The sequence below is a fragment of the Gavia stellata genome, chromosome 25, assembly GCF_030936135.1.
Source record: "Gavia stellata isolate bGavSte3 chromosome 25, bGavSte3.hap2, whole genome shotgun sequence".
Lineage (NCBI taxonomy): Eukaryota > Metazoa > Chordata > Aves > Gaviiformes > Gaviidae > Gavia > Gavia stellata.
Genome location: NC_082618.1, coordinates 8582605 through 8605971, shown reverse-complemented (window position 1 = coordinate 8605971; position 23367 = coordinate 8582605). Strand labels below are relative to the sequence as shown.

Genomic DNA, 23367 nt, shown 5'->3' with positions numbered 1-23367 from the left:
ATGGGGCGAGCCACGGCGGGCAGCGCGCGGCGGTCCCGGCGGGGCAGCGCGGCCGCCAGCTCCCCCGCGGGCGGGAGCCGCCGGGGCCGAGGGAAGAAGGCGGGCGGACCCCCGGCCGGGCCGGGGCCGCAGGCACAGCCCCCCGGCCCCGGAGGCTTCGATCTGGGGGCGCAGAGCGGGCGCTGGGCGGCCTTCCAGGAGCGGCACCGGCTGAGCTGCGAGGAGGCGGCGCGGCTGCTGCTGGACGCCTAGTGAGTACGGGGCCGGGGCGGCTCTTCCCGCAGCTTCCAGGCTGAGCCGCCCTGCCCGGCGGCCCTTCTCCCGTTAGATCATCGTTCTCCTGGCAGGATTTGCACAGCAGTAAACACGGGCTTCGGGAGAGCTGCAGAAAAGCGGGGGGGGCGGGGGGGGGCTGTCCCCCGCACGCCCCACGGAGAAAGTGGCTTTTTATGCGAAAGCTTCCTGTGTTTTAGGGCTCTCCCACCAAAAATGCCCTTGGGGGCACCGTGCGGGATCTGTGAGGCTCAGCTTCTGAATCTCCACCCATTTCCTGTGCTCTTTCTTTCCAGAACACAGCACATCATCACTGGGCTGTAATCAGTAACTGTCCGTGGGAGTGAAATCTGAAAGGAAAAGGTTTTTCCTTTGCATTTTGCGTTTGACCTAGCATGGTGATTCTGCCCAGTTGCTATGGAGGCATCCTAGGGGAGAGGGAGAAGCACAAGCTCGGAGATTCCTTGAAGTTCCTCTACAATTACAATACAAAATAAAATGCGTTTTAAATATTACGTAAAATCCACTTATTTCTGCTTTTCCCAGCTTTTAAATGGAGGAATGTTAGTAGTGCTGGAGGAGCTGTGGGAAAATTCAGTTCCCAGTTCCAAGAGGCTTGTTTTGTGATAATACCACTGGTGTCCATGTACTGTTGTGCACGGATAATGCTGTAGCCCGGGTCAGCATTTTCACCTGGACAGTGAAGCAGGGGAGTATATGTTTTGTGTTACATGCAGAGTGTACTTTACTTGATCTGTTGCTCTTCTTTCCTTTTCACCATTTAATTAAACCAGAAATGCAATTGCTGCAGAGGACAAAAGCCATTCTCTACCTCACTTTGACACATTTTATTAAGATACATTTGAGTGGATACATCTTCTGGTGTTCTGCAACTGCTCAAAGCAGAATTGAATAATGTAATATATGTTGCCTTACTGTTTCCTTGGCCGAAAAAAAAAGTATGATCACAAAACCTTTCTGTTGTTTTTCTCTCCAGTGAATACAGAGGTTTAGTCAAACACACAGGAGGCTGTCACTGTGGAGCCGTCCGCTTTGAGGTCTGGGCTTCAGCAGATCTGCATGTTTTTAACTGCAAGTGAGTTTTTTTTTGTTCCCTATTCTCATAGATGAATAAAAGCTTGTATGCTTTTCTAATTAATACCTTAGAGCTAAAAGAAGATGACACAACCGCAGAACATCCTCTGAGCTGTTTCCATAGGGTATACCCCTAATTATGTCCTGATCGAATATGGGATCAGTGCTGGTGATTTCAGGTGCTGCTTCTTTGGGTAGGACTTCAGGTCTCACATCCATGTTCATGCAGAACGTGTCAGGAGAGATCTAATGAGTACAGGTGCTCAGCCATCTGCTCTGTGTTTCCTCTAAGTGCAGTGTGCTCAAAGCACATCAATCCTTTCTTAACTTGGTCTTCTCAAGTGAACATTACATCTCTGACCACAAGTGCTTCGAACTTCAACAGTGTCTGATTTCGATAGTGATACCCCTTCGCCTGCAACTAGTTTGTTTCTAGCTGATGGGTAAACTTCTGAATCTTACTTTCTTGTTTGCAAGGTAATTAATGTTGGCAAAATTGGCAAAGTCTGGTCTGAAAGATTAAATGGATTTCTCAGGGCTAGAGTTTGTCCTTGTTATGTCTGTTGAGAGTTGTGTATGTGAAGAAAAAACTAGCATGTAATGTTTGGTGTAGGAGAATACCTTATTGGTGTACCTGTGTACGGTCAGTCTGTTCCATGGATGTGCTTAGCCAAACACTACCGATACGAGTCTACTTTTGCCGCTTACCTCTGTGATGCTAACCAGGAGCCATTTTAGCTGTCAGTGGGATTTCTGTAGTCAAGAGGTCCACGTTAAATCTGATTGCTGTACTACGACTTGTCCACTGCTTCTAGAAAGGTCTGCTTTTTCTTTTACAGTTGCAGCATTTGCACAAAGAAACAGAACAGACACTTCATTGTTCCAGCGTCGCGTTTCAAGCTGCTGAAGGTAGAGTAAGAATGCAGTAAGAGCATGGCCATGAACACAAGCAGTGTTATCCTCAAAGACACAAGTGGCAGCCACTTTTCTGTCGTAACGTTGTCTATGGCTGGTTGGGGAAAATGGCTGAATTTTATGCAGTCTGGTGTGGATGTGTTAGTGCATCTTATTTAGTGAGTTGATGTTAGAGCTCTTGCAGTTCTCAGGCTTGACTGGGATGGATGCGTGTATATACAAAGCACAGGGGTTCAGAAAAGGAGCATGAATGCAGAACTCTATCTCAAGTAAAGACACGAAGGTGGGATTTTTATTTTACATTTCTGAGCTACAGGCCCGTAGAAAGTAATACATACATCTATTTATGTGGAAAACTTACATTGCTTTTCATTTGCTTAGGGTGCTGATAATTTGACAACATACACCTTCAACACACATTGTGCCCAGCATACATTCTGCAAGACCTGTGGTGTACAGAGCTTTTATACTCCTCGTTCTAATCCAGATGGTTATGGTAGGTAGAAAGAGTAAATTGTAGCAACCAAAGCTAACCACCAAGCAAACCTTGGCTAAAGACTCCATTGGCTACTAACATGACAGCCCTGAGCAGCATGTGTCTTAAGAGTTTGTTCCTAAAGTGCTGAACATCTGGAACTGCAGTCTGAACCTGTGGCTCCTCCATAAGGAACAGTCTTAACTGTGACTTGTGGGCTTCTGCCCATGGATTCTCATCTAGGCTCCTCAGCCTTACAGCAATAGCTGGACTGAGCATTTACCATTCCCTGAGATGCCCCATCCACAGAGTGGTGCAGGCATCTCCCACACTTTAGCTATGAAAAGCAGGTTTCTGTCTCTCTTCAGGAATAGCTCCCCACTGTCTGGATGATGGCACCGTGCAGACCATTGTCACAGAGGATATCAATGGCAAGGAATGGGAGAAGGCCGTAAAGGAACATAAGACCATCAGAGACATGTCAAAACCCTGATATATCCTTCCAGCAGCTGAACTTGGAGCACTGCTGTGGAACTGTAGTCTGGGCTTTCCTGGGTGAGGGTTGGCAAAATCAGTCTCTATATTGTTGTTATCTGTTCTCTGTTTCTTAAATAAATCTTTCTATGCTGCCTGTCCAATTCATTTCTGACTTTCAGTTTTCAAACTACCTCTGTTCCATAAACCACCCCACGGCTGCTATTTTGGGACTCTGCCCTTAGCTGTGCTGAAGTTTAAATCACAATAAACAGAGCAAAGTACAAAAAAAACCCCATCTAATCTTTGTATGGGTATTTCAAGTCTGGCTTGTAAAAATGCCTTATGTAAGATAATCTCTTGCTTAGGACTTAATACTAACTTACACTGTTTTTTCTCCATTGACTTCAATGAATTGACCATGGATTTAAAGGGGATTTGAAAGAGCTGTTTTGCTTAAGCCTGGACTTACTCATGGTCTTAAAGCTGAGTAGGCATATGCTTAGGCACTGACTCATGGCCAGGGAACAGAGTTCAACACTCTCATACTCTTACAACAGTGAGCACGTACTTCAGTACAACCAGGAACTTGTTTGTTGTCTTCAGGATGAGGATGTGCTTACAGCAACAGATCACGCAATTTGGGCTCTGATGCAATGACTAGCTGTGTGGATCCAGGAAAGATGCCTCCTGCAGATGTGGGCCCACATTAAGGAGTGCAAAGGCCTACAGAAATGTTAAGTATTGCTGAATTTGCTCCACCATGACACCACAGAAACCCAAATCACTAGTAAAATCTCTGTATAGACTAAGAAATGAAACCAGTGAAAGCTGCTTCACTTACCTTTAAATGTAAAGGGAGGAGATCTTTAACTCTTGCACTTGTCATTTACATAAGCGGAACAGCTTTTGAACCATCTCTTGCAATTTTTCTCTCCGCATGTGTTCTATAAAAGACCTAGTTATAGTCTGGGTCTTTTGCGCCTCATTCTTACAGCCTGTTGAGACTCTTGTGAGTTGATCTCAAGCTTCACGTTCTGAAGCAAGAAGAAATGCTCGTGTTTCATGAGGGACATGCCTGCAACACAGTATGTATGAAAGAAGCAGCAGTAGCAGCAAATATCAGTGCAATCATAAAAATTTGTATGGTTTCTGATGTTTTATTCATAAGCTTTGGCTTTTTAAAGTTCTGACTATATAAGACAGATTTTGTGGTTCTGGTTTTATCTGTGGCGATAGCACGATCTTTGATAAGTCAGTCCTGATATTTAGATTTTACAAAAGCACCAAGAGATAGTTGCCAAGCAGTCCTTGCAGCTATACCCTCTTGGGGAAAAACAGTTTGTACCATATCTTCTCCAATGCAGAATATTCCTGCATTTTACTCCTAATTAGGTTAATCCAAATTTCTTATCCTATTTAAGCTTCTACAGTGAGAAAACAGAGTAGGTGTTAAACCCTGTTCATCTCAATGTTATCAGGCAACAAGATATTCAGAAGCAAGTTCATACAGCCTGCTTTTTGTAGTCTGAAAGAATGCTACACAAAGAGAATCCTGTCCTCTTGAGTACGTAACAGCTGAGTTTTCTTTTAGTCCTTGGCCTGACATGGTCTTTTTTTTGCTCATTCTTTTACTCCTGAAGTTGTGAGCAGCATCTCTTTTACAGAAGGCGGAGTGAATTGATCACCATGTAACGTGAGAAAAGCATATAGATGTGGCGAAACCAGAGGAGCTGGCTGCGATGACACCGCATGGCTCTCTAGAAGGAAAAATAGTTGAGAAAGCATTATAAGAACCTTCTAGACCTAATGTGAGCACAGTTTTCTAGGCCTCCTGTGAGGTTCACTGCCAACTTATAGGACAGCCTGTTTTCGGTGAGCAGGGAAGAAGTAGTGGGAAGTAGAAGGCTGCCTACTCTATGGGGCCAAAGGGCAGGGAGAGGCCTGTCTGGCCCTATGTCGCTGGTGTTGTGCTGCCTAGTGTTCAGAGGGATCCTGCTAGAAAGGACATTATCAGCTGCAGATCTGTGCTGTGACAGTTTCTTTGTCACATATAACTCCTCCCTATCTGATCCCTGGGCGTTCACATGCTGGGGAAGCAGAAACCTGATAGGTGTGTATCTGAGAACACTTTGCATGCTGCTTCCGATCATAGATTGCCAGCTGAAACTTAATCTATTTATAGTAACCCAGCTTAGAAAGGTCAGATTTCAGAAACACAGAACACAAGGGAATAACGCCACCTTTATCAGTGCAGTTTCCATACATAACTCTTAGCTTTTAGCAGCCTTAAAAGCAGGAAAGTTCTGTAATTTGTGCATTAAGAGGACTGTTTGCTGGGCAAATATTTTCATGCTATGGAAGGGGAGCTAATCAGATGCTGATATAGGGAACTGTGAACTAAATGTGTGAGATCTCATGCAGCAGAATAGTTCAAAAAATACACAGTAGAGAAGGGAACTCATAAAGAGCTTTGGACCACAAGTTCACAAGCTGTCTCTATCTTTAGTTAGAGCTATGAACCAAGAACATTGTTCCTGGCATGCAGTCATGCCATTCTTTGACAGGCCACTCACATGTTCAGAATATTAGGTTGGATCCAGTCTCCTTTGAAATGCATCCTACATCCTGGCCACAGTGTAAAACTCAGTGCACTGTGACTACTGAAGATCTCTGAGCTGCAAATCTGCTCAGCCCTGTCCTGCTATCCACACAGAACATGAAGCAATCTGTCTTGTTCATTCATGTTTTACAAATCACTGAAGATCGTTCATTAGTGACATTTATAATCCATGTATATAATTATTTGTGAAGGTCTCTGTGAATATGACACTTCTGACCAAAGTCTTCACAATGATGATGAGCTATTCAAACAGGTTAAGCAGGTACCATGCATCTCACCCTGGCTTGTTCAGTCTCCTCCTCTGTGAGTATGAAGAGTGCATCTCTGGGCAGGAGGCACGAAACAGGTACATCCAGGATGGAGATGTACTTCCGGAAGAGATTTACTGATTCAAGCACGAGCACATGGCACCCTAGACAGAGAAAGGATAAATATTTCAAAACAACAGTATACTTTGAAGGTTCCCACCTCTCCAGGCTCAGCAGGGCTTTGCAGGCTCCCCTCTATGGCTGGCCATGGGGATCCTTTTTGTGCAAAAGGGCAGCAACTTCTGCTCATGCTTCCACCAGGACCTCTTTGTGCCCAGTGCATGTCAATGACCGTTTGTACTGGTTCTTGTTCTGTATGTGGTCTGTGGAAAGCAAAGCTAGCTCTGAATAGCAGAGGGTTTGGGGTTTGTTTTGCTTATAATTTAAATTATTCCTACATAGTTAGACTCAAAGGAAAAAGCACAGGATGGCTCTCTGCTGGCACTATTATCACATAATGGAAATTTAAAACAGCAGTCTTTGGTTCAGCTACAAAAATGAAACTTCCTCTTTCTACTCTGAGTCTTAGCTACAGAAAAAATATTTACAAGATTCAGGAACGGTTACATCAAATATTAACTCAGGCAGGCAGTTACACTTTAACAGCGTTCCAGAATTCATTGCTGAGATGTTTGTGATGAAGCAGACGGAGGTAACGTATAAAGATTCTACTGGTGTGGAGTTTTTTTAAAGAGCCCCTTGAACTCAAAAGTTAATTGCTGTTTTTTTTACCATGGCTAAATTGTCTTCACTGATGGGCTCAGAGCTACTGATGGTCCCATTAAGAGCCTGTAGCTCTCAAGGGAGCTGCTTTGGGATTTCTTGGGGCTTGGAAGCTGCTGTGAATATGCTCCACAGTTCAGACATTGTATTAAAGTTTGACAGAAGAGGCCAAAGTCACAGTTTACACTGTGGTCAGATATGCAATTAGATTTGCAATGAGAGTTTCTTCAGTGTGCCCTTAAACAGTGCAATTATACAAAGGAGAGAAAGAACAATGCTGAATTGCTACAAAGGCTGCCTAATGGACTATTTTAATGTGTGAAGCCTGTGCTCACATCTAACACTGCTTAAGCTGTTGTGTCCTGAGCACAAAGTGAACTGGTGGTGCTCAAATACCTCTCGGCTCTAAAATGTAGGCAGGACTTGTGTCCTCCTAAGGGAAAAGACTCTCCAGGACAGGGGCAGAAGCAAACCTCTTTTCTGAAAAGAGTAACTACAGGAGGTGGGTTTCTGTGAGATAGGTGATGATGCCACTGCTAGGAGCCCTCTGTGCAGATCTGCTAAGGAATCTCATCTCACAAGGATCCGAACAGTCAACCTGCTGCTAACTTCCCTACTTTGGACATTTGGTAGATCCTTCAGTCTAGCCTCTATCAAGTATAAGATAGGAAACCAAAGCTTTCTGGGCTTATGGTGAATTAATTTCCCGGACACGCAAGGGAAGAAGCCCCCAAAAGTCTCCAAGGTAGAGCACGGAACTCAGGAACAAACAGCATGCACAGGACGTCCTCCACAAATCCCCTCACAAGTGATTTGTGTCCCCTGCCTCTTCCCACTGACACTAACTCATTTCACTGCAAGGAAAGGTCTTGCTTTTATTCCAGCCAAAGCCTGCAATGGCAGGACATGGCAGCCCTGACGGACTCCCTCCAGCACATCTCCAGGATCTTTCAATTCCTTCCTTTCTTCTCTTTCCTTCAAGAGAAGGATGTACAATTTGTTCCAACTTTTCAAAGGCCTTTTCCACTCTCAAAAGCAAAACTGGTAACTCTTTATTTCAGTATCACAGAGGGTGCCAGGACCACGCTCCCCTTCCAGTTCTCTTTCTGCACTGATCCTGGGACGTGACTCCCCAGCAGGGTGGACAGAGCATTCAAAGGAGTTATTTTCTCCTGCTGTGGGCAGCAGTGGGCAGGGTTAGAGGCCTCAAGGGAAATCACCAGCACTTCCATCCAGGCAAACGCTGACATAAGTCTGTGCTGTGCCAGGAACCGGAGGAAAAGCCCTCCTGAAGTTCACGGGCAGTTGCTGAAGGCCCGGCCTGCCAGGAGCTGCCGGGAGATGGCGGTGTCTGCCAGCTGCGGAGGGAGCCGGGACCCACAGCCCGCTTCCCTGCCAGCAGTGCCTTGCCCAGGCTGCCCAGGTTAGGATCACTTTTGGCACCCTTCTGCCTTCAAGGCCCTCCTGTCTTGTCTTAACTATGTCAGTGCTGTACCATGTCCCTACTCCCGTCCTACTGCAGCTTCAGCCATCCAACCCTTGCAAGGTCATCGTGCCCGCCCCTGCGGAGCAGCAGCTGTGCAATGCCATCTGGAAGGACCGATGGCTCTGCCAAGCTCCCTGCAGCAAGTCCCCTGGACGTGAGGGAATGCAGGCAGCTGTGTGACCAGCATGGCCTGTGCCACTTCCTGACTGCAAGCCTGAGCCCCTGTCTTGCTCATGGTCCACCTTGACAAGTGACAGACAGAGCAGTTGCAGTTAAGCTGCCACAAGGTTTCAGCTGGCTATTGCAAAGGATGCTCTGCAGTGACAAGTGTTGCAGTTGCACACCGAAGTGCCCTGACAGTTCTTTTACTCCCACTAAAGACATTTCTTGTTTCCAAGTAGCAAACTTGGAAGCAAACTTGTGATGTGCCATGAGCAGGGGAACGGCTTTTCCCCCTCTTCTCTGCAGAGATCCTCTGGGCTGCTTGGCAAGCCCAATCTGTTGGTGGGTAGTTTCAGAGAAAAGAATTAGTACGGTGCTGCACTATGGCACAGTACAGGAAGGGAATAGATATGGATCCCCTTGCTCTTGTAGTCAGCATTCCCACTGGCCACCTATTTGCTTTTCAGTGCTTACTGGGGAGGACAGGGCTAGAGAAAACATGGGACAATGGCTTTTCCCTCTCCTGGACGGTTGTTAATGGACCCTGGCGATGCCACGCGAATTCCCACTTGCAACAATGGGAAGAGAGGCCTCGTGTAGGGTTACCCACCACCAATCTCGGAAGCCTGGGCTGCTCTGTTAAGAAAATGTGCTCTCCCTTTCCTCATAATTTTTTCCCTAAGAAATATTAATTCATGCAGCAACTGTGCCCTTTTGTTCCCCAAAGCTCAGCAATAAGGGCTCAAAACGACTGCAAGCGATTTCGGTATTGATCAGTCTGACCTCCTGGGCCCCTATTGGTCAGATCAGGCAAAGCAATGGCATTCAAGCCTCATAAAATGAAGGGCACTGTAAGAGTCTTCTGTGTTAGTGATATGACAAGGATCTCCACACGCTGACAGCAAAGGCTGCTCCGCATGGGAACGTGAGATGAAATGAATCAGGGAAGGAATGTACAGTCCAGGGAGAGATGGAAAAGGGTTCAGAGAAACAGGCTGCTCCCTGCCAAGCAGGGTAAGAGAAGTGCTGCCATTGATGAGTCCACTCCTGTGACACCAGCAGGTGAAGATTTTCAGAGCCTGTTGTGACTGTGACCTGGGCAGGATGGGATTAACAGTGTAATACAACCTCTCTAGGTTGGCAGAAAGGGCAAGATCAATATAGCTAGTGGATTAGGCCTAGAATAGAAGTGCATGAAGCCTGCAGCCTGTTCGGTTTAGCTTTCTACTTCCAAATCACTTATGCAGCAAGTATGCCTAGAATGAGAAGATTATTAGCAGATCTATGTGTGCTAAAGGCTTGCACTGCTCCTGACAGATGCTAGCACACCAATTCTTTTGGAAGAGCGCTGGTTATAGCTGGATGGGGCCAGTAGTAGGGGTGGATGCATATCCAGCAGCTGTCTGGGCTTCTTGAAACAAGCCTATGTGCTTGTGCCTGGGCTGGAGAACTTGATTACAGATTATAAAAAGCCTGTTGTGTTTATTCTGGCTAAAGGCATTAGAAAGCGAAGCAGGATATTTAGGGTGCTCATTTGCATATCACTGAGGCAATGCAAGGCTTAGCTGGCTTTTGCATTTGCAGAGAGATTTTCTCTGGATTCCCTGATCACATGGGCTTACACAGGTTCACCCACAAATAGTTCCCTCTTACCAACAGGAGAGCAGCACATTTCCATGGCCTGAACATGCCTTTCAGCTCTATGCAGACAGCCTCAATCCCAGCATCACTCTTGTTTCATTAAGCCCCTCTGATGCACAGCCCTGCACGCCTGCCAGATCGAATTATAAATACTGGGAATTTCAATGAGACTGGAACTATATTTGGAAAGGCTTAGCGTAAGCAGCAGCATGGGAGCTCCCCGTTCCTTTGGTGTTTGTAGGTCATGTCATATGTGATGTAATCAGAGCAGCAAGGCTTTCACATAGCTTCAGGAATCTCTTGATGCTGCTAGAGAAATGGAAATGTTGTCTATACATGGGCCTGTTTCAAACCTGATACAATTTGGAGCACAGCCCATATTCAGGACCACAGTGTATCTAACAAACCTGCATGAACAGCACGTGAAGGTGGTTCAGTGTAGATAAGGCCTGACATCTAGCAGTGACATCTACCACTGCAGTTCCTTGTTCTTTCTCTGTACTGCACACAGCACACAGAGAACTCTCTGCTGCATCCCAAAGCTGAACAAAGGTCCTAGGGAAGAAGTTGGCATTAATACTCCTCTTTCATAGACGGGGGAATTGAAGAGACTAGAGTCAGAACTCAGTTAAAGGGCATTCTGCCATCTTGGCTCATGGTCTCTCCATCAGATCTTGGTCTGTAACTTGCTGCTAGCAGGGAATTAAAACTGATTTGCTGTGACACATTCAAATCCTACAATGATTCAGGAATTAGCATTAAAGAAACACAGTCCAGATGACTGCTGAGGGAGCAGGACATTGACTGGGTGGGCCTGGTTGAGCCACCTTCCTATGCTCTGTCCAAACAGCTGACAGCTTTGTGCTTAAACTAGTTCCACAAATTTGTCCCTGAGTCAGGCACTGTTTGCTAGAGATAAGGGCTGCAGATCTACTCTAGGACAGCAGCTAGAAAAGGGGGTCAGGAACAACCTGCTTCTGTACTTTGTTTCTTTCTTTTCCCTACTTGTACTGAGAGTTTCTCAGAAATACTTGCTTGTTTACAGTTGAAAGAAGCCACAACAATTTGTTGTGCTAGTGCAGATTTCAGATACCTTTCCCATACTGACCACATTTTGATGGAAGCTTAGCCTGGTACATGCAACCATTTTTGGCTGAGCTGGTAATGGTTTCTGAAGTCCTTGTCACAAAAAAAAAAAAAAGAAGAAAAAAGAAAGGCTTATAAGTAAGATGTGACCAAAAACTCTGGGACTGAGCTGAGAAACCTGGAAATAGCACTCATATTCACGCAAGACAGCAAGAGGCATAGGCCAGACACTGAATCACACCACCGAGACAGGACAACCCCAAAGGACAGAAAAGTGACTGTAGAGAAGCCTGAGCTGGTAAAAAACTGCAGGGAGATAAAAGGGCAAGGAAGAGTTCAGCTGCGGGTTTCATTTGCATTGCAAATAGAGGTGAGTTAGGCAGATGAAACCCTGGACAGAACATTCATGTGAACGATTGCCTAATGCCTGCAGGGTCATGGATGCCTAATGTGACATACCTTCAGGTAACTTCCGCTCTGAATGAAGGTACCTGTGAATGAAGAGATACATGGGGGTAAACAGTCAATGAAGTCACTCAAATCCTGATTTTACAGGTATAAACTCTGTATGCTAAATCAACCCTTTTCTTTTAATACACACACACGTTTACAATGGCCAACCTTATAAGAAAGTTCAGGAGCTGACACTGGATGCACATGTCAGGCAGTGGCAAGCCTCATTCCCCACACGATTCTTCCATTACTTTCCTCATCCTGGCTGCTGGGACACAGCACAAATAAGCTCCATAAATCCAACTTGCTCTCAAACTCCTCATGTTGCACTAAGGGAAACTGCAAGAGGCTACCAAAGGCTATTCACCTCCCAGAACACTGGCTCTTTAAAGCTTTGTGTCTGCTGACCAGGGACATCGCCTCAGCGGCAGCTCCTGTTTGAGGACAAGCTTCTTTCTTTCTAACCCATGCTGGCACTGGGACATCTGAGAAGCTGCTCTGACTTTTTGCTCACTAAGATTTTGATCCCTTCATGACTTTGTCCTGGCAAGTCTCTGTAGCAAAAATGCATCCCTTGGAAACAGAATGAGGGAGCCAGTGCAGGAGATGCGAACAGTGATGGTACTTCCATCAAGAAGTGTAAGCAAATGATCCTGGTATGGTGAAAGTATCAGAGGGTATTAGCTTCAATTCCTTTTTAATTCTCTTCTTTTTCCTGCTCTAGCCTGTGGTTCATGCCTTCAGAGCACTTACGCTCACATCACCATTTGCATCGCTTCCACATTTGGCCCATCGCAGGGATGGGAGGAAGCTGGTCCCCAGCAGATGGCACTCGGAGCTGTCCCACACCCAGGCTTGCTCTTCCATAAGGAAAAAAAAATCCAAACAATGGAACATTTGCCAAAAGGAGAAAGGAAATAAAAAAAGTTATTTAACCCTGTGTAATATTTAAAGAGATTGTTATCATCTTATAGTGGTGTATTTAATGAAGGACAATGTGACAGTTCATGTGTAAATCAACCAGGATAAAACATACATTATATGTAAACTGTTATGTTTCTCCAGTCACTTTCAAACTAGGATTATCTCTGGCTATTGGTTAAGTTCAAGGAAAAGGATTAGCTACACAAGCGTAGACAAAATAGGAAGCACGGAGTAATGAATACCCAAAGCAATTCAAAGCAAAAGTCAAGCCAGAAATGCAGGTCATGGCAGAACTCAAATCAGCAATCAGAAGACATATGCCTTAAATAGATTCTCCTGCCAATAGTCTCCTCTTCTCCAGAGCCAAAGATCTGCAAGCAATACCATTTTCTACTAAACAATGGCCTTGTAATACTGACTTGGCCACCTTCTACCCCACTATTCAAGCCTTACTGTTCTGACAAAGATTGGTAAATGTTGCCTTGTAAACATTACCAGCAATTTTTCGGGGGCAGTGGCAGGGGAGGAACGTTTAAGTGTCTCCATTAACATCTGCTCTGCTCTTCTGCCAGAGTTTTCTTCCCCCACAACTAGAATCTGGCCACCCAAAAAAGTGATTCAGCACTTGGTAAAGCTAGCAGGGTGGGAACTTTTTAAAACAAGCTTGGAGAGATAAAGCAGTGAGTGGTTGTGAAATCTGGCTAACTATCCAAAGTCCTAGTGTCTGTTCTGGTGTGCTGCTCTGTCATAGAGGGACCTTCAAAGCACTGACTGACAGCAAATTAAAGGATGTGAAGAGCTGCTCCAAGAGTGAACTAATAATAACCATTCCTGGCCACTAGAAACAGAAGCAAGGAAACGTTTCAGCAGGAGCAGAGAGCATCTTCAGCAGGGAAGGAAAGTTTGATCCAGCAGCAAATTAAGAAGTTTGTGCTTGTATAAAGGTTCAGGGAGACACAAATTGTATTCTGGTTACTGAAAGGTCCTCAAGGCAGACCTGACACTGATCTGGAAGAACAGGCATGAAGAAACTGATTCTCTCCTCATCCTTTTTGCCCTGAGCCAAATGCTTCAGTACTCAGCAAGGCTCAGTGCAGAGCTATGGGAATGGGCTCCACCCAGCTGGAATGCTGCAGAGGAATTGCAGCCTTGCTCATTTGTATTTCTCAGGCAAGAGATGGCAATGAACTGCGGTTGCAGAGAGAGAGAGAGAGAAAGAAACACAAAACTCTACCTTCGGCACACGTTCATAAAACTAGCCAATCCTCTCCCAAATCTATCTTGCTCCCATCTCCACCCTGCTGGATCTGTCTCCATGGGACACTTCCAAGTAGGGGAGAGGTTGCAGCTCTCTGTTGTTGCCGTTTTGGGAATGTTGTTTTATAGATTGGACTTGCTGTGGTTTGGGTGAAATGAGAGAGTTTGGCATAAAATCTCAAAGTCAAACACAAACAGGCTCTTTTTCAGGAGCTCTTTCCATGTGTTTTCTTCCAGAGGAACTTTTTATAAATTCTTTTTCTTTTTAACATAAAGTGATCTAAGATGGCTTGTTCCCACCCACCCACCAAGTGCCAGAGGCCAGCTGATTACAGGGCACCTCTCACTACACCCTCTTTATTATGCCTGTGGTAGGTTCAGATCCACATTTGAAGGAAAGTGAGACCTTCTGCAATGAAGAACTTCAAAAGGCTGTGAGACATCTGAAGGCACCCACCATTTCTGCACTGCAAGGACTCAGCACCGGCTCCTCCCTCAAGGACCAGCTGCTTTGAAAGCTATTAGTGTCTGTAGCTATCAGCTGCATCTGCTCAGCAGAAAAACTGAAATGGTCTAACAGTCCTCATTCTACAAACTGCAGGATTGAGCTAGCTCCCAAATTCCCTGTCTTTATTCAGTCATCCTCAAGGAAAGATGCCAGCAAAGTGAGTGGGCTAGCTCCTAAGAGGCACTGACCACTGATACCTCCCCATGATGGCAAAAAGGAACAAGTCAAGATGGACCTGAAACCTTGGTCTTGGGGAACACAGAACTCCTCTAGTGTAGCAGGACTGACGCCCTGGTGGGTGGATTACAGTTTTGGTGATGTTCTGTTTGATGAGAAATTGTTCACTGAAATCAATGACTTCACTCTCCAAATAGTCTCCCGTGCCAAAGGCAAAACCCTTCACTGAACTGACTGTGCTGGCTGCTGTAGAGCATGGGGGAAACACAATTTTGAAGAGCATGGCAAAGAATGGATGTTTTAAAGATGCATTGGGGCTCCATTTAGGATCCTAACCTCTAGTCTGCCCAATTAATCTGGTGAAACAGATGTGAAAGAGGAAGAACAGCCAGTCTCCTAGGAATCATAGAGACATTAGAGGGATATACATGCCAGATGTTGAATGTTTGCTATCTGGAACGCCTCCTCCCTCCCTAACCGGACTTTCTGGCTCCATTTCCATGCACCCTGAACTACACCATGTAGCAACATGCAGTTTGTAAAACACTATTCAGGCACTCTGTACTCACATGTATTGCAGTGGCAAAAGATGGTTCTGCCAGTCAGAAAAAAAGGTGTCGATTCAGAGATCTTCCAGTTGAGAGAGCTGCTCTGTGGCTCTGTGCTTTGGTCCCTGCACTGTCTCAGAGAAGAATGTGCAGTGTCACTGCTCCACTTATACTGCTAGCAGCCTAGTGATGCTGGGAAGGACATTCCTTGAGGCTGTTTCTTTGGAAAAAAGACTTCTTGGAGGGGGGGATCCCTGCAATGCTGGTGCCCTGTGCTCCACTTTATCCTAACGGCTCTCAACGGTATCATGGAAGGGCACTGGGATGAATAAACTTAGTCAATTTAAGGAAGGATGGAGCAGGGGTGAAGGAATGAGGTAAAATCAAGGACAACATACCCAGCTATGGGATATATGCCAGGCATGGGGCAGAGCCCTCTGAGGGGAAAGGACAGAGTCTCAAAGGGTAAACAGAGGAGGACAATTCTGTCTTGACCTTATGGGGGCAGTCTGGGTGCAATCACAGCCACCACTCTTAAGTTCCTCCTGGGACATTTAAGATCAGTAAAACACAACACCAGAAGTGAGCTGGACTGTGAAAGGACAGGCTGAAACATAAGATACTGGAACCTGTTACTTCTTCAACACTCTTCTTTATTTTGCAGGGAACCTAGAACTCCAGCAGGGGCTAAACAATCCCAAACAAACACATCAATGCACAGGAAATCCTTTTCCAAGATGGAGCAAATAATAACTAGTTTTGAAAAAATTATTTTCTGGGAAAAGGCAAGGGAAATACAAAACAGCAGCCTGCTTTAAAAACATAAATGAGATGCCACTCTTTCGAAATGCACAGGCTACAGCTGCTTAAAAGGAGTGAGAGATCAGAGTCCCATTCTAGCCCCACGCTGTAAGAAGGCATCAAATAAAAATGGTAGATGGGATACCATTCACTATCATCAAGCTAATCACCCAAGAAACAGCTTCCTTCCTGCTCAATACATCCTTAAAGACCTTGGAAATTCAATACAAGCAGAACTGTGCTTTGTAGGGATGTAATGCAGTTGGTGGCTTTTGAGAACTGTACCCACTGAGTCTGTGGGATTTGGCTGGACAACTCACTGTTAATTGTTTCAATATACTTATTTGAAACTGGCATTTAATCAATCCTCCTCTTTCTGGGAACCTCAGTGCAAACCTTCTGCACAATGCTATGTCCCATGGCATTCATAAATGGGGCATTCAATAGTCAGGCTGTGACATGTAAGTGCAAGAAGGCATCGGTGGCACTCAAGCTGCATCACAATCAACTCAAGAGTGACAAAGCACTAAGCTCCCAAATATCACCTCTGCACAGTCTCATTTACAACCTACCACTGAGTTGGTGAATGTTAAGAAACATCCTGCAGGACTGAGAGGTGTTTTTCGAAATGGAATTGACGAGAATAGGCTCAGCTAATGATCCTTTGATGTAGGTTTTATATGGCATCATTGATATAAGTTTTATGGATGCAGTTGCTATAACAACATAATGCACAGTGGTTAAATATAGCAGCTCCTATTTTCCACTCAGTTTGCTCTGCCCTAAGCAGACAAGGACTATTCTTTTCTGTTCTAGCTGGGATGAAATGCATTTGATAGCTCACTGAAGAAAATAAGTGGTACAGTCCTTCCTCCCCCTCACAAAGACCATTCCTCTCCACCCTAAGCAAGCAAGGAAACAACAAAACCAACGGCCCCCCATTTGCTAGGCTACTGCGCAAGAGGGCTTGTTTAAAATCAAAAGGCACAATGACTCATGCAAAACTAAACCACCTCAATATTACATGTGATCTCAGTGCAAACACTGTCATTTCAAAGTGCAGGAAAGAAAGGTTCTCAAATATTCCTGTCACGTAGTATTTATCATGCTTATTACTGTAGTGCCTAGTGACTGGCCAAATGCTGAGAGGGGAGTGAAGTGACCTTGATGTCACTCAAGACCTGCTCTTCCTTGTGGACACAGGTACAGGATCCAGCCTCTCTTGGCCACAGGGAAAGCTCCTATTTTGGGGGATAAGAAAGAATGATGTTGCCAAATCAAGGTGATGGAGAAAGAAGCAGAGCTACAGAGGATTGCTTCCAATTCTCCCTTCTTTACTATAGTGGGATTTGCTTGGTTTTGGGCTGGGTTTTTTTTCCGTCTGGAAGCCAGAACTGAAATACTCCTGGGGAGACTGAAATCAAATAGCAATTTGTGTCCCTCTCCCATCCTGTTTTTTCTTATTTTTCCCTTGCAGAAGAACAAATCCACCCTCAAACCTTGGCATCTCACGGTTCCTCCCAGATCTGAAGCCTAGACACATAGCAGCAGCCGGGCTCCCTGCAAGCTGTCAGGAGAAAGGTTGCTGCAATGGGAAGGGCACATTTCTTCTGAATAGTTCCTGCTCCTTTGAACATAACTTCTGTTCCAGACACTAGAAAGAATATTTATGCCCTTAGCAGATAATACTGAGCATCTGCTCAGCTATGACCATTTCCTGAACTGTTTTGTTCCTTGAAGCGCTCAATAATTTGCACCTCCTGAAGCAAGGAGTTGTGGGATGGGTCACGCAGCCTGTTCTACCCCTGCTCTTGCAGAAAGTAATCTCTTAGGTAGTGGGCACAAGTCTTTCTCCCATAGACTAGCAGCATCCAAAAGAGCTGAGGATCACTGCACCAGCCCTCTGATTCATCCTTTCCACTTACAACCACAGTGGAGGCAGAACCCTGCAGACCTTGTTTAAAGATGGTTAATAAATACATTGCACATGATACCTGGAGGGGAGAGTTCATTTGCCTTTTTCTTGCCATGTAGTGCTGGGGCCCCAGGGGCAGCAACTGCTGCTTTGCAAAGCCCTGCTGGCAGGGAGGTACGTGAGAAGCCTCAGCATATGCTCCCAGTGCTGCCTGTACTAGCCAATATGTGAAAACTCATCAGGGCACTGAAAATCAGGAGTGATACAGTCACGCTCTACTTCCTCCACAACACAAACAGAAAAATAATGAGGGCAAGCAAGCCACTAAAAATAAACTTAACCTTTCAGTGGCCACAGCATCACTCGTGCCACTTGTAGATGACTGGGCCACCATGCTTATTTCTGCTGATTCAGGACTGGAAGAGAGACAAGACACAAACCAGCCCTTCGTTAATGAGAGCCGCTTATAATTTGGTGTCCCTATCAGCATGTATCTCATCAGCCCAGGACAATGTTCTGCTGTAGGCTAAGGACTAATGCAGTGGTCTGAGTTCAAGGGGCTTGCAGATAATGAATACTTCCTAGTAACATACTCTGAGACAAGAAGAGGGTTAACATCCCCACTGGACACACAGGAAACCTAAAGCACGAAGGTGGGAAAGTGATCTCTGCACAGCCACAAAGTGAGACAACAGTAGGGCTGGGATCAAAATCGAGAGTTTTCCTTAACTTTCTCATACACAATTCAGATGCTAGCTTGTTTTCCCTCTATCTCTTCAGGATGTAGGGGGACACCTAACAATCTGCCCTCCATTCCAATTTGCAGGCTGTACAGCAATTGACTGAGCAAACGGAAGTCCAGGCAGCTGGAAGCTCTCTAGTCCCTCTGTGCCAATGGTGTGAGCATTGGTCATCAACCTCTGTTCCTCACTCACTCCTCAAATAACACTGTGCCGGAAAGCATCTCCCTGCTTAGCCCAAACAAACACACTGTTTGCTTTAACTCCACCCCCTTTCCTTCTGTTAGGCTATTTCTGAAGTTGCTGGGAAAAGCCATGATCCCCTCTAACACTGAATTCCAGCTATCAGATACCATCAAAGACTTTCAGCATCTTCCCAGAGGAGCTCAGTAGGTAACAGTACAGGTTCTGTGGCACTGCAGCTTTCTCTAGGCAAGTGAGAAAGGCAAATCACTGTGATGTTGTTAGCAGGGAGAGCCAGAGATTTATTTGAATCGCACAGATGATTCAGAAAACAAATGGATGCTATAAATACAAGATATACTTGCAAAGAGTTCTTCTCATGCCTGGGAAAGGCAGGGGCAACTCTGGAGGAGATCTCTCTAGGATACAATGAAGTCTGAATGAGCAAAGGGTTAAAATAAAATTTTGCTGTCTTGCCAGCAAAATTTGGGTGATTTTAATATAAGGGATTTTTGTCTAGCAACCTTCCCACACCACAGCACAGAGACAGAGCTTCTCAGAATTTAAAGAATAAAGTGGTGAAGGAACAAATTGACTTACTGAGGAAGAGTGGTAAATAGGGGCAGCTCCAGTGAAAGAGCAGCATCCTTGGGTCAGAGAGGTAAATTCAGATACCTGGACAGGATGGCCATATCCTCTGGAACAATGGTGCAGAACTTTCCAAAATCCAACTACTACCAGCTCAGGCATCAGCTATTCACACACTCTACTCAAACCAGAAGTGCAAAGTGATCTGTGGCATATTTTAGTGGGATCAAGGACAGGAAGAGCAAAGAGGGCCCAGTGAAAGGAAAACTGGCAAAGCACCAGCAGATGGAATAATAAAGGATGCTGTAGGTCACTTACAGAACTGTGAGAGTTTCTGCAAACAGTATCGTGTCCCACAGCCTGACACTGAGTTATATCAGTGAAGTTAATACTGCTTTTGGCTCTAGCTATTAGTTTTCTGCTTGCACACAAACACCATGTTCACTCTGTAACACTACAGTGAGGCATTCAATGAAGCGTGCAGAACACTGTACCTTAAAGCAGTGTAAAGAGAAATGTGGTTAGCATGGCCACTCACTCCTCCCGCATCAAAGGTTACCACCTGCAATAAAACCACAGAACAATAATAATTTTGAAGGAGACTGTGCAGTTACCAACTTTGACATCTAACACAGCACTGTCCCAGCCCATTGTATCTAAAGAGTTGGTTTTGTGTTGCACAATGATGCCTTGGGGTGGCCTCATGCTACAGCAATACAACTAAACAAACAAGACACTCTGGAACTAGATGACTACACAGTCTAACAGCTTGAACAACAGAAAGATGACAAATACCATGTTCCCACTGGCAGGATGCACTTGTTACTTATTATGGGGCCAAAAGGTTACTTTCAGAGTGATCTGTTGCAAACTTGTTCCTGACCCAAGAGGTCCAGCTCTATGAATCACTCTCTCCTGGATTTGAGAACATACTAGAATGTCTGTGGATTACAAGGTGAAACTATAGTTTGTTGTACTGTGAATCAGGACATACTGCTTTAACAAGAGCAACACAATCATGTATTACTGTCCTGATTGTAATGAGGCTTCATCACAGGATAACATAGTGATAAAATAATCTGATAGGAGAACAAGCCTTTTTAAAGAATCAGCTGACTGCACTTTTTGTACAACCAAGTCAGGCTTTTCGCTGAATGAGAAGATCATATTGTTTATTGCTTCTCTGCAGGGAGAAATGGGAAATTCATAATGCAGAAGTAATGTATGAACACAGCACTAACAAGTCATGGTCCAAAGTATAGACTACCCTTGGCTTCCTGCCCTCAGACCTACCAATAATGCGTCAGGGGTGAAGCATCCACCCTAAGGGCTCACTCTGCACAGTACAGTGAAGTGGGTACTCAGAGGCTCCTGCTTCCAACCTAGAAGACAAACTGGCAGCGCAAAGTATAGAGCAGATGGGGTATGTGTGCTGGTAGGCTTTCCAGATGGTGAAAGTGACAGTGCTTGGACAGTCTGAAGTTAGGTTTTTGCTCTGGGAGAGGCCAGGCAGCAGAGCTCTCCACAGTTCCCTTCTCTATGACCAGGAAGAAATCATAACCTCCCTACATTTCAATCAATGTCTGCTTCCTTGCCAGCTTGTTCTCTCTTCGGGGAAGGAAATGCTACTGCCTTGCTTACTCACCACAGCTCCCTTCTCAAAATCTATTTTATACACCGGGCCTGAAGTACTGGGTTAAAGATCGAGGGAAGATCAAAAGCTACCCTGCCCACCCTGCAACTTGCTACTCCACCCTCCAACAGGAGAGGCCCTCTCAAACACAGGGGATATTGTGTAAAGAGGGAGAGGAAACACAAAGACAATGATAAGAAATACTTCAAACACCACAAACTCCAGACCAGCCTGCTTATAAACCCATCCATCCAGAACAAGTCCACACTTAGACTTTCCAGTTTGCCCAGTGGCTGTAATAATGCTGCCCCCAAGCAGTGGGGTTATTCATTGCTGGCAGGAAGCGGTGGGACCCAATTTGGTTTTGTTCAGGTACAAAGAAGCATTTTCTGGTCAACCCCTACTTTATAAGGATAAAAACTATGTCTTCGGCTTTGGCTGCTTTTGCTGTACGTCAGCATTACCTGAGAGGCTCTCTGCAGGGACTGCATGGTCTGGCATGGTGCTAAGCCCTCCCTAAGGATATCAGCTTTTTGAGTAGCTCATCTGGGAAAGACATTATTAAATTCCGTACAGCTCTGGGAACCAGCATAGCACCCTGTATTTTACAGATAAGAAAAAACATGTTCTGAAGTCACTCCTACCTAGAGTGGCACTTTCCTAAGATGACAATTTACCCACTCACTGCAGGCAGAATAAATTCCTATGCAGGTGAATAATAGTGTGAAGTCTGCTAAGGGCTGGACTTGCACTAAACCTTTTTACTAAATGGGCACAGAGAGAGGGTTTGTCTCTTCTGCCTCATCATTTATTTTCATGTAACCTGTACAAATATAACGTTTTTAAGACTACTAACCTGCTGTCAAATGTGGTTGAAATTAGCCAATGGGCTCTAGAGAGTCTTTTGAAACATGCATGTGCACACACATATAAATACAATTGCATTATTCTTACTTCCTTACGAAACCAAGCTAAAAACCCCAGGCAAGCCAAAACACACATTTTCCCTTCTATGGACGATACAAGAGAACAAACCAGAAGACTGAGATAAGAAACTATAGTGAGCAGACTAAATAAGCTAATCGTTATTTTGACAAAACTGGCTCAGGCCAACTGTGGGAGCACAAGACTGGGTTAGGAAATATTCTTGACGTGGAAATTATCTGTTCAGAAACACCTCTGGAGGTTTTTCTTCTCCACATCTGTTTTGAAATAGGAGCTGCTGTTCTTAGTGCTGCTGGGCTTATGTAACATCTGAACTAGCTAAAGAGATTGCATGGAGTTAATTTTCAGTTGATGTTGTCTAATTTACTGTTAGGACATTTGCACCTGAATTGCCTGTCTCTTCAAATACACAAATTTGTAAGTACAATTCCCAAAGTATCTGCACACTGACCTGGCCACGGTGGCATTCACTTTACCTGCAAAGAGGCCACCTTTGAAATATTGGCCCTTCACCTTTAGAGATCCCTCCCAGCACACAGGCTGGCTCTGACACAGTAGTGATGTCCCACCTATCCAGTATGTAGCTTCTACGTCTGTTGTCTGAACAGGGCACTGATTCCACAGCATCACTGTGGTGCTCATGACTTAAAAGCAGGCAGCAAGCACATGTAAATATATTCATCTGGCTTCAGAGATTCATTTAATTGATAACAAATCTGAATTTCTTTCTCACATGCTGAAGATATTTTCACACGGGAGCATTTACTTCTTCCACACAGTGCAGCTAGCTGGTGTGCTTGCTTTTAGCACATAACCTGACCCAGGCTGATGATGAAATCAAGCAAACAATGAGGGCAGGATGAGAAAACCTGAACATCTTGAAACTGTCTGGGTTAAGAACAGGCTTAGCCAGTTCTGGGAGCAAAAGGCTGGGAGAGGAAATACACTTGATGTGGAAATTATTGCTCAATGAAATCTTTAGGGCAAGAGGGAGTTCCTTCCCCACACCTGTTCTGAAATGGGAGCCGCTGCCGTTGGTGTTGCTGGGTTTTCTTCTGGGTGACCTTGGTATTCAGGAAATGGAGCTTTCACTAGTGGAAGCCAGAGCAACAGCCAAGACAAACAGGTCCAGAAATCCCTTCCGGAGGGGGGGAGAGCACAGAGGAAATTACTCAATTACTAGCAGAAGAGAACTCCTAAGAGGTCTGGAGTCCACGCTCCCTCTACACACCATGTGCATTGGAGGAAAAAAGCATTCAAAGCTGTGGGTCTCCCTCACTCTTTCTGGCGTCATCCAGTGCTTCAGAGCACACACCTGCTCAAGTAGAAATGGTGAGGAGGGAAAGGTCTCTTTCCTTTTTAAGAAGGGCCATGCCATAAAATGCCATAGCAAGCAACTCCATTTCTAATGGCTGTCCTCTGAGCATCATTTCA

General features: G+C 45.2%; 2 protein-coding genes across 2 annotated transcripts in view; one reads left to right on the top strand and one right to left on the bottom strand.

Moving 5' to 3' along the window:
* CENPV (centromere protein V) lies at positions 1–3396 on the top strand. Its single transcript, XM_059829390.1, has 5 exons — positions 1–251; positions 1271–1369; positions 2208–2277; positions 2665–2779; positions 3127–3396. Exons 1-5 carry the CDS (start codon positions 1–3, stop codon positions 3249–3251), a joined length of 660 nt encoding a protein of 219 aa, XP_059685373.1. The 3' UTR covers positions 3252–3396.
* Positions 3397–4840: 1444 nt separating this feature from the next.
* The window catches only part of PIGL (phosphatidylinositol glycan anchor biosynthesis class L), a 61270-nt gene continuing 42743 nt past the window's right edge, over positions 4841–23367 (bottom strand). Inside the window, exons 4-7 of the mRNA XM_059829429.1 lie at positions 19850–19917; positions 11721–11752; positions 6134–6267; positions 4841–4992 (exon numbers count right to left, since the gene is read on the bottom strand). Of these exons, the coding sequence (XP_059685412.1) occupies positions 4894–4992; positions 6134–6267; positions 11721–11752; positions 19850–19917 (333 nt within the window). The 3' untranslated portion in view covers positions 4841–4893. The remainder of the gene's footprint in view (positions 4993–6133; positions 6268–11720; positions 11753–19849; positions 19918–23367) is intronic.

What these genes read in the sequence shown, in the direction of transcription:
- CENPV (XM_059829390.1), top strand. Translation starts at nt 1, where the DNA reads ATGGGGCGAGCCACGGCGGGCAGCGCGCGGCGGTCCCGGCGGGGCAGC. An exon ending in CGGCTGCTGCTGGACGCCTA is followed by an intron (nt 252 to 1,270) that starts GTGAGTACGGGG and finishes TTTTCTCTCCAG; the next exon opens with TGAATACAGAGGTTTAGTCA. An exon ending in CGCGTTTCAAGCTGCTGAAG is followed by an intron (nt 2,278 to 2,664) that starts GTAGAGTAAGAA and finishes TCATTTGCTTAG; the next exon opens with GGTGCTGATAATTTGACAAC.